Consider the following 11,625-nt stretch of genomic DNA (forward strand, 5'->3'; position numbering starts at 1 on the left):
TATATAATAATTCCCACTTCTTATTGAATGCTTACTGTGTGTCCTCTGCTAAAGTCTTTACATGCCCTATTTAATCCCCACCTAATAAAATAGCTCCTTTTATTATCCCCATTTTTCAGATGAGGTAACTGAGGCTTGGAGTAAGCAATTTGCTCAAGACCACACTGACAGCAAATGACAAAGGTGACTGTGAATCCAGAGGCTGTGTCCTCATTATGCTGTGGAGGACCAGTCTGGTTGGTCCTCAGATGCTGTGTACTGAGGGCAGCATCTCCAAGTCTTAGACCTCAGTTCGGCTGTCGTGTCCTCATAACATGGCAACTTTGATGTGAGGGGATTCAGCAGAAATTGGAGATGGGCCCTGGCCTCAGAGTCCTGACAGTTAAGGAAGCAGAGCCTAGCATGAAAAGATGTCAGAAAATGTTCCCAAAATATTACGATGGAATATGTGACCAACACGTGAACAGAGTCCAAGGAAGAGAAAGGGATAAAGGGCATCCAGATCAGAAAAGATGAAGCCAAACTGTCCCAGTTTGCAGATGATATGATCCTATATATAGAAAAACCTAAAGACTACAAAAACACTCTTAGAGATGATAAACAATTTCAGTAAATTTGCAAGATACAAAATCAACATGAAAAAATCATTAGGGTTTTAATACTCCAACAATAAATAGAGGGGAAAAAAACAAGAAAGCAAGCCCATTTACAATAGTCATCAAAAAAATAAAATACCTAGGATCAATTTAACCAAGGAGGTGAAAGATCTCTACAATGAGAAATACAAATCACTGCTGAAGGAAATTAAGAGGACACAAAAAGATGGAAAGACATAATATACTCTTGGATTGGAAAAATTAGCATTGTGAAAATGTCAATACTACCTAAAGTGATCTACAGATTCAAAGAAATCCCCATCAAAATACCAATGACATTATTCACAGAAAAAAAAAAAAATCCTAACATTCATATGAAACAACAAAAGACCCTGAATAGCCAAAGCAATTCTGAGCAAAAATAAATAAATGAATAAGCCACAGGCATAAAACTGCCTGACTTCAAACTATACTACAAAGCAGTAGTAACCAAACAGCTTGGCACTGGCATAAAAGCAGACACATGGACCAATGGAACAGAGTAAATAACCCAGAAATCAACCCACATACTTACAGCCAACTTATCTTCGATAAAGGCAACAAGAACATACACTGTGGAAAAGACTGCCTCTCCGATAAACGGTACTGGGAAAACTGGACATCCATATGTAGAGGAATGAAATTAGACCCATACCTCTTACCATATAATAAAATCAACTCAAAATGGATTAAAGACTTAAATATAAGACCTGAAACTATAAAACACCTAAAACTTCAGGGAAACACTTCAGGAAGTAGGACTGGGCAAAGACTTATGAATAAGACGCCAAAAGCACAGACAACAAAAGAAGAAATAAACAAACGGGATTATATCTAAATAAAAAGCTTCTTCACTGCAAAAGAAATTAAGAGAGTGAAAAGACAAGCTACAGAATGGGAAAAAATATTTGCAAACTATGTATCCAACAAGGGATTAATATCCAGAATGTATAAGGAACTCAAATAACTTAGCAGTAAAAAAACAAGTAAACTGACTAAAAAATGGGAACTGAATAGGCATTTCTCAAAGGAAGACATACAAATGGCCAACAGACACATGACAAGATGCTCAACATCACTCAGCATCAGGAAAATGTAAATCAAAACCACACTGAGATACCATCTTATGCCAGTTAGACTGGCCAGCATCAAAAAGACAGAATAAGAAATGCTGGTGAAGATGCAGAGAAAGGGGAATCCTTCTGCACTGTTGGTGGGACTGTAGTTAATGCAGCCATTATGGAAAACAGTGTGGAGTTTCCTCAGAAAACTACAGATAGAACTGCCATACGATCCAGCTACTCCACTACTGGGTGTATACCCAAAGGAAAGGAACTCATCATGTTGAAGAGATACCTGCACTCCCATGTTCATTGCAGCTCTATTTGCAATAGCCGAGAGTTGGAAACAATGTAAATTCCATCGATGGATGACTGGATAAGGAAAACGTGGTATGTATACACAATGGAATACGACTCTGCCATAAAGAAGAATGAAATTCTGGCATTCACAGCAGCATGGATGAATTTAGAGAAAATTATGTCAAGTGAAATAAGCCAGACACAGAAGGAGAAATACTGCATGTCTTCACTCATAAGTGGGAGCTTAAAAAATAAACAAATAAATTGGGAAAAGGAGAGAAAGAAAGACACAACAATCACTATAATTTGTTGAACTTTTAAAAGGAGAGAACAGAACTGAGGCCATGAGAGGAGGTGGTGGGGGGGGGGGAAGTAGCTAGAAATTGATAAAGAGCCACAGAAAATGATTACATTGTGTAATGTTGAATATATTAATTATCCTAATTTGAACATCACATATTGCACACAGGTATCGATATTCAATGGTGTACCCCACAGATATATACAGTCAATTATGTTTCAATAAAATATATAAATCAACAAAAAAGAAATGATTGGTTGTGATTAAGGAACACATTTAAGAGATAAAATTGTCACTTAAAGCATGAAATGTGAGTGGAGTGAAGAGGTGGTGGTGTCAGTGTGGGTGAGTCCAAAGTTACGTATCAACAGGAATTTCCTCGACTGTACCTAATGAGGGGGGATGGCTTATGTGACCTCTGCGTGAACCAGGACCTGTGACCACTGTAGATCAGAGGGGCAAAACGGCCCCTGTGAGCCAGACCCGGCCTGCAGGTACATTTAGTTTGGACACATAATGTTTTACAACACATATCATATTAGCTGATATTTAAAAACCAAAGATTTCATATCAAATCTAGATTTCTGACTCTTCTTGAAAAATCAGCAGGCCTACTGACACTGGACTCCTGTTCTTGCAATCTGGTGGAAAAGGGCAGTAACCACTACTCACTGAGCTCTCACTGTGCAAAGCACAGCCCCGTGTGCTCAGCTTTCCATGCAGATTCCTTGGGGAGCCTCAGAGCCTTCTTCTGTGGTGGGTTAAAAATGCCCCTTTTGGTGAGGCAGGGGAAGTGCAGCAGAATTAATTGACTCCCTCCCTCCCCGGTAGCAGCTAATGGACGTATTCTCCAGGCCGGCTCACGTTGGCTGATTTTTATCATATGGTTGCCTCCTGTTCTGACACCTGTAACCACTCTGGAAAAGTCTACTCACTTTCCACACGGCATCTTTTCTAGGATCTGCTGGAAGCTAGCATGATTTCTTGAACTGTCCTTTTCCCCAAGCAGTCTAAACTCTGAAGGATTTTTGAAAGCTGGGATGAAGAATTTGGACAAAGTTCAGAAGGTTACAGAAAGCTGACTTTGATTTTAGATGCAGAGTTGTTCACATCTACAGCTTGGGGCTTTAACCTAACATCAGTGGTGTCACACCCTGCCGTGTCCCCTCCCTTCTTCCCCTCTGCTCCACATGGCAGTTCTTCATTAGGTACACAGGTGAGTACTTTATTGACCTATTTTTCTTTGAATGATTTCTTTACCAAAATCTCACATAGGATATAATTTCTCAAGATTAGTTTTTGTCTCATTGCAACAAATTTTGAGGACATAGCTGAATTTTTTATAATAGAAATTACTTGAAACAACTGGGTCACCAGGCAATGCTTTTGTATCACCATGTCATAGTCATGCTTTTGTATTATGGGGTTTGATCTGCTTCACAGAATTTGCCTAAGGGACATCTGCAGCTACTTTCATAGGAATTCAAGAAAAAACAAATGGCAGAAATTACAAGACATTCATCCAACTGCTCACTCTGTCATCCAGCAGGCACACATGGAGCACTCTGCTTGTCCCTGTGGGGCCACCAGAGAACACAGACCAAACCCACCTGCTGGCAACACTACTGTGATCCCGAAAGCACTTAGTAGACTCATGGTTGATATGTTTAAAGCCAAGGAGGAACCAATAGATTGCGCTTTCAAAATATTTTCTTTCTTGCCTATTGTGTTGTTCAGTAGTCCTAAAGGAAAACGTCAAACACCCTTTCTGGCTGCTCAGGATTTTGAAGGGTGCCTTTTCCATTGTCCGCATCTCATCCTCTCTGTATTTCTTTGCTGCTCATGGGGGAGTTGATGCAGAGAGAGACAGGCAACTCTGATGCTCCTAGTCCCTCCCTGGCTCACCTTTAGTTTGGGAATGGGTTTGGTTCCTGAGCAATTGCTTTTCTCAGTTTCCTCCTCTACCCAATAGGGTAATAAGGCAAAGAATAGAGACAGGATGTATTTAGAGTGTCTGAGGCAGTCCTGGTAAACAGAAGTCAGTGGGTGGTAGCCCTAGGGTTGTCACACCCTTTGTTCAGGATTGCATCAGATATCATACAGAATACTGAGAGAATGCAACCTCAAATACCAGGCCCTCCTCACATGGAGCAGAGTCATTAGACAGAAAGTGCTGTGATATGAGGTATGCATCTGCTAAACTCAAATGTAGGTAGTGTTTAGGCCTGAGCAACCCTCCTATTCTGGCTTCCCCTGGTCTTACCTGACTGCCTGTGTAATCCTACTTTCTTTCTCCAGATTCCAGCACTGGTGCCTTCACTTCTCCTCTCCAGAAGCTGATTGGAGATTCTGTGATTGCCGCCCCCCCCCCCCCCCCCCGCCACCTGGAGCAAAGAAGCTATGGCAGGACTATGGCAGCTAGGACCTCCCGTTCACGCTCCTGCTACGTGATCACCTCCAGTGATGGGCACCCACTCCTTTCCAAAGCAGTCTGCTCCTTTTTGAACACATTTGCTCAAAAGTTTTCACAAATTAGTGCCTTAGGGTGATCCTGAGGTACTTCTTGTCCTGTGGGGTTGTTTGCAGCAGACTTGATCAAATGATTGTGGGGAAGCTGTGGTCCTGCTTTGGGGACGTGGGACCTACAGTTACCTTAGTAAGGCTGGACATATCAGGGCCACTGTACCATTTACTGAACTTGGTACTTTGTGTTCCTTAAGGAGTTAGTTGATGAAGCAAGGCCCTCTCAGGCCATGACCGAATAATGTCTAAAAGTGTTTAGTTGATCAAATGTACAAAGATTTTCCCCCATGCACTACCTGACTTACCTTTCTGCAGCCCTATGAGGTAGGTGGGTAGGACAGCAAATGCGATATCCCGATAGATAATTAGAGCCAAAGCTCAGGGACATAGGAGATCATATGGTTTACAGAATTGTGGGTAGCAGCTGTCTCTCCCCTTGCCACTCTGTGGTGTGGGGGCAATTCCTGGGGTCTTGGCAGCACAGTTTGTATTCTTATCATCTGTGCTGGGACACAGCCCCTGTCCGTGGATGTGTAGAGTTTTATAGCCCACACCATAAAGTGAACCCCCAAAGCTCCTTATTACAGGCAACCCACAAGGGAATTTGCCTGTGTTCTGCAGATCACAAATGAGTCAACTCTCTTAGGGGCTAAAGAAGTAAAAAGGGAGGTTAGGGTTCATATTGTAGGTCAGGCATATGAGAGTTTTTCTTGTTGGGAATTCTCAAGGGTAGTTCAAGCCCCATCTGGGGTATGAGACTCTATAGATCCCACACTGAAGAGTGCTGACCATTTCCTTTCCAAATCTCTCTGTCCAATTTTTCCCTCATCAAAAGATTGGGAAGAGAAGTCAAGGATCCAGATCCTAATTTGGAGCAGACACACCTTATCCTCTGATTATTCAGAATATATATGTCTTGGTGTAGGTTAGAATGGCAAAAGGTCTTGGAGAATCAACTGTCATATAATGGAGTGGAGAGTGCCAGGAAATGGACAGGGTTTGGTCAGCAGTGTCACCTCTCCCCCAGGGTGATGGAGACACAAAGGATTACTCAAAACCCATTTCTTCTGAGCAGTGAGAGGCCCGAAAACAGTTACCCCCAGGAATAATTCTTTCAAGAGAAGAAAGATCCCGGGAATAGCCCCGAATCAGTTTCTCTCTCTGTTTTTATTCTCCAGGCAAGAAAGTTACAGAAAAGGAACATAGGTGGTTACAAAAAGAACAGTAAGATATTTGTCATGGCAACAATCATTGCATTTAGCTGCACCAAGGACATCTGCCCATAGAGCCAGTAATTTTGTTGTGTTACAATTCTCTGCCTACAGCAGAGACTTTAGCCTGGGGAAAGTTTTCTTTCCCAAGCTTAACCCTTCTATGTGCAATACCAAAAGATTAGGCTCTGTGAAATACATGTGCTTATAAATGTTAGTATCCTCCACAAGTGGCCAATGTTGGGCTGGATCTGAGTGATGGGGATTAGGGTTCTCAATCCTCTTGTTAGTTGTTGGGGTCAGAGGATACATTCCTGGCCTCCATGGGATGGTTTGATGTTGTATGCAATTTTGACAGCCATTATTATTAAGTCATTGATTACATTTAGGTATCAGACTCTCTATTGGCCAGAGCCTGGAAATCTTGTGATAAAAATCTCTCATGCAGTTCTGCTCAGAGAATTAGGAAGCCACTGGCATGAGATTTGTTCTGGTTCTAACATTGGCTGAGATCTACCCATTTATGAAATAAAATATGCCAGTGATGTCATGATGACCTTTCTATCTGTATAGCATGAAGTATATTGCTCAGAAGCTAACAAACAGTATGTCCAGCCTTTGTCCCTGGAATAGATCTAAGGCACACAATCCAGGAGGGTCCATTATTTCTTCTCCTGGCCTGCAGTTGCCATAACAAGGGTTCCTGGCCCTGGTGTGAGACTCAGTCCCCTCCACCCAACTTAGTGGATTAGGAAGGACATTGGGAGAAACAAACAGAAACTCCTTTATTCCTCCATTTTTGTCTATTTTTAGTCCATAGAACTTAATGGTGAAGCCCAAGATCAATTAAGAGTAGTAGCAAGTTATCATATGAGTCATCACAATAATATCTCTCACATCCCTTTTATTTTCTGCAGACCAGTCTGTTGGGTGGTCCAGCTCTTTCTTCCAGAAATGAGTCATAAGATGATTCTTTCAGGTAACAATTTTTTTGGTACTTCCTTACTTTCTTACACTACACGATGCTCCAGGTCCATCTTATGTTTTTCCCGCTCTAAGCCTGGAATCAGCCAGTTTCTTCAAGGAGCTCAAACCAGTTGTTTTTGACGAGCAACACAGTAAGCATGAAATTCAGAGCAAGTAAAAGACAGCCTACTGGAAAATACGTTTGGCAATGCACTGGTGCTCACACGTTAGAGCAAATCTTGATAGCCAGATTTATTAGGAGTTAGAGTCCAGCAATTAAACAAAACCAGCTTTCAATAGTCATGTGGCAAAAGGCCCATGCCCAGAACAAAGTCATATGCTGAAGGCCTCTCATGGTGAGAGATAAAGTATGTAGAAAGTTTGGCTTCTTCCCTGAAGCACGAGGAGACCTAATAATACAGGCTGAACAATAACAATTTTTCTGAAGTTGCAATAGACAGCAAATGGCAGGAAGAGATTCTTCCACTCATAAGAGATAAGAGACATTACAGGAAGGCTCCCTGGTACGCCTGACATTGAAGTAGATGCTTGAAGGAAAAGTTGAAGGGAGGTGATTTCGTAAAACTGGAAAATACCTCCAAAGGTCATGACATGTGTCAGTTCTGGCTCCCTCTGAGGACAGCAGTGTCTGGGGACCTGTGCTGGGAAGTGGGATGAGGCTCCAATCCCATATTCATTGAGCAGAAGTCGAACTTTTCTCCCCAAGTTGTTTAATTGGCTTGCAAAGTGCTGGCCCGTAACGGGTAATTAGTACTAGATGGAAAATCCCTCAGGGAAAGAGGGGGTGATGCCTCCCAGGAGTCCTCCATGCAGGAGAGGAGGCTCCCGGCACAGGTCTGGTTTCTGCTAACTCAGGTCCTGGAAGGCAAATCACCAGACAGAATCCTAACTTCCTCACTGGTCCTGGGAAGGACTCTGCCAGTGAGGCACTGTGTCTGCTTCTTGAGGGAGCAGACATAGAGGTCCTGCATGATGCTGAGCTTCTGATTATGCGCACTTCATGTCCCATGAGTGCCTCAAGCATAGGGAACCACAACCAGGGCTGAGTCTACCTGGACCCTTGGACTAAGCTCCTTTCCCTGTGCCCCTTCCACTCCCCCTATGTAGGGACCCATGAGAACTGATGCAGGAAGCTAGTGAAGGGGCAGTAGAAGGTGGTCCCCAGCAGCAGGAGGCCTAAAGACATGAGGTTCATGTAAAATTACCCAGTGCATGGCCTGTCACACCATGGCTAGGCCAAGGACATATCCATGCATAAGACATGTCCATGCAGGGGACATGTCCATGTGTAAGCTATAGCACTTTCTCAAAAGGAGAGTGCAATGTGATAATGAGGTATGTGTGCAGATACGGTAATGCAAGTAAGACTAGGGCAAGAACTAAGTGAGTCATGTAACCTCAGACACCAGCACTTAGTCCATGTGACCATATCCCAAACGTTTGCACTGAGCTGCCTCTAAAATGAAACTGACAGGTCAGAAGAATACATCAAGTTTGTCACAGGTAGTCAGGTTCCTACTGGCACTGAGATACATTCTCCTGGGAGTTCACATACTCCAGTTCGAGAAACCCTGTGTTGTGTGCTCAGTGCATGTCTGTGGGATGGGATTAATACAGGCGCTAAGGGAAATGCACAATTATTAGAGTTTAGCAAAATAAGAGAGTCTTTCCACAGAGAATGAGCAAAGTAAAGAGGAAGAGAATTAGGAGAGACAAGTCACGGAAGACATAAATATGTAAGTAGATGAGAAAGAAAGCAGTAAGTATAGCTTGAAGCCAGATCATGTTAGATGTTGTATTTGAAAAGAAGAATATTGGATTTATCTGGTCTCTTCAATATTTTCTGTGAGGATTGGCTGACAAGTTACAACCAGTGCTTTAGGAGGATTACACTGAACCTGTCTGAGGATAGAGATGTGCAGGGAGAGGCAGGAGGCAGAGAGATGCATCCTGAGGCTGCTGCTGTGATCAGGGTAAGAGTTGGCCAGTGGTCAGACCAAGTCAGAGGGAGGTGACAGAAAGGACCGTGAGTGCTGATTAGCCATGAGGGTGGAGGAAACTGAGAAAGGAGAAAGGAGAGAGGCAAGGAGGCCAGTGAGGGGAGGGTATTGAAGGCTGGTCACTGGAGATGCAGGTGAGTACTCTCTGGACATCAGGAAAGTGAAGGTGGGAGCTGGCCTGTGGGCTCTTAGTCGTCAGGTATAGAATAGAAGAGGCTTGGACTTCTGAACACTTGGCCCCATGGAGTGGAACAAACTCTGGACATGGAATCAGGGGAGTCCAGTACAAATCCTGAATTAATTCGTGTCTTTATGTTCTTCAGGTGCTATCATAACTCTAAACTCTTCAACTTTAAGGGAATCTCTGCTTCCCGCAGCCCACCTAAACTCAAAGGGATACCAAGAGTTCCATGAGGAGGACTAGTTACTATCTGAAGTTTCCTGATACCGGACCCTGACACCCATGCTGAGAAACAAGGCACCAAAAAGCAAGGTTGGGGAGGGGATGGGCAGTTGTGTAGGGGTAAGTGTAGCATTCTGAGCTGTAAGAGGTGGGGAGGGACCTGAGCCTAGATCAGAGGAAGAATGACCTAAGTCACCAACGAGGAAAGATCCTGAGTGTAGAAAGGCAGGACCATTCTGAAACCAACAGTTACTAGTTGTACAGCCTGAGAAAGTTAACCTAAATGGGGTAGTTGTAGCATCTCCTCATGTGAGGCTATAGACAGTGGTTGACCCTGAGGAGAGTCCGCTCTAAATTCCTCTGAAATTCCCATGTCATTGTGGTGGCCACTGTCTTATGGTTTCTGGGCCCATCCAAAACTAAAAACAACCTGCCCCCCCCCATAGATCCAAATATATCTGATCTTCAGTTTTTCTTTTGTAAAAATGAATGTCTTGGAATCATCACTTTTTATAGTTTTAATGGTTTTATGACTTATGAGCACCTGACAGCCTTATATTTAAAAGCGTGATCACGATCCCATATCGCTAATTAGAAGAATAGTCATGATAAGTTTTGCACCTATCCAAGCCCCAGTTTCTCTCTAGGTAAGAAGAAAAAATATGTGACTTCGAAGCATCCTCTCAGCTCTCACATTTTTTTTTTTTAAAAGATGACCAGTAAGGGGATCTTAACCCTTGTCTTGGTGTTGTCAGCACCACATTCTCCGAAGTGAGCTACGGGCAGGCCCTAGCTCACATTTTTTAATTCTAGACTCTGAGAATTAGTTTCCTTAGGGCTGCTTTTATGTCACGATTCCTCAGGCTATAGATGAAGGGATTGACTAAAGGTGTCACCACTGTGAAGATGACAGTGGCCAGTGTGTCCTGTAGTGAGTAGGAGGATGAAGGGCGCATATAGACCCCCAGGATTGCCCCGTAAAACAAGGAGACCACAGTGAGGTGGGATCCACATGTGGACAGCGCTTTCCGTATCCCATGGGCAGATGGCAGCTTCAGTACACTAGAGAAGATGTGAGCATATGAAGCAATGATACACACAAACGGTGTCAGAAATATCACTCCCCCCACAGTGAAGACCATCAGGTCATTGACAAAGGTATCAGAACATGACAGCTTTAGAACAGGGTAAGGGTCGCAGAAGAAGTGGTGCACAGCATTGTTGGAACAAAATGAGAGCTGGATCATGAGAAGAGTGTGTAGGAGAGCATGCAGGTTTGTAATGACCCAAGACATGGCCACCAGAAGGACACAGAGTTTGGGCCTCATGATCAGGGTGTAGTGCAGTGGGTAACAGATGGCCACGTAACGGTCGTAGGCCATCACGCTCAGGAGGAACCCATCCATGTTAATGAAAGTGATAAAGAAGTATATCTGGGTCATACATCCCATGTAAGAGATAGACTTGCCCTCCAATATGTGATTCACCAGCATCTTGGGGATTGTGACCGATGAAAAGCAGGTGTCAACACAGGAGAGGTTGGCCAAGAAGAAGTACATGGGCGTGTGGAGATTACTGTCACAGCTGATGGCCAAGAAGATGAGAACGTTGCCAATGATGGTGACCACGTACATCCACAAGAACAGCCCAAAGAGAATCTCTTCCTGCTCTGACTTCCCAGAGAGTCCCAGGAGAAGGAATTCTGTAACTCTAGTCTGGTTGTCTCTGTCCATGTCTGTGGGGCAGAATATGTGGCTGAAGGCAGAAGGAGAGATTTAAGGAGTTGTGTTCCATCTATTATTGAGAGATTGTATTTTCAAATGACACCAGATGCCAGGCTTATTTCTCAATTAATATTTCAAATATAAAATTACATGAGAATGATGATAATAGTAACCATTTGAGCAAAATTTTTATGCTACTGTTTTTGTCATTGTTTGAGAATTAATTCACACTAGATAATCTTAGGGAGTTAGCTTTACTGATTAATTTCCATAATGTTAAATTATCTTTGATTACATACAGCTTAATCCACACTTCCGTAACATTGACTAAACATCTCGTATGCACAAACTATTGTCACATATGCTATATATTTTGATCCTGTGAGTGATGAATTGCTTCATTCATAGATGAGGAAACGGAGAAGAGGAATCAGAAATGAAGAAGCTGAGACTCAGAGAGATTAGGTGATGGTCCCCAGC

At 43.1% G+C, this 11,625-nt stretch overlaps 1 protein-coding gene across 1 annotated transcript; it reads right to left on the reverse strand.

The window, feature by feature from the left end:
• Nucleotides 1-10,230: 10,230 nt before the first annotated feature.
• Nucleotides 10,231-11,154, reverse strand: LOC134370653 (olfactory receptor 1F1-like). The gene has a single exon (XM_063087685.1). The coding sequence runs from the start codon at nt 11,152-11,154 to the stop codon at nt 10,231-10,233; it is 924 nt and encodes a 307-aa protein (XP_062943755.1).
• Between the last annotated feature and the right edge of the window lie 471 nt (nt 11,155-11,625).

Source organism: Cynocephalus volans, chromosome 2 (genome assembly GCF_027409185.1).
Source record: "Cynocephalus volans isolate mCynVol1 chromosome 2, mCynVol1.pri, whole genome shotgun sequence".
In the NCBI taxonomy this organism is placed as follows: domain Eukaryota; kingdom Metazoa; phylum Chordata; class Mammalia; order Dermoptera; family Cynocephalidae; genus Cynocephalus; species Cynocephalus volans.

Coding starts and splice junctions, on each gene's coding strand:
- LOC134370653 (XM_063087685.1), bottom strand. CDS start 11,154: ATGGACAGAGACAACCAGACTAGAGTTACAGAATTCCTTCTCCTGGGA.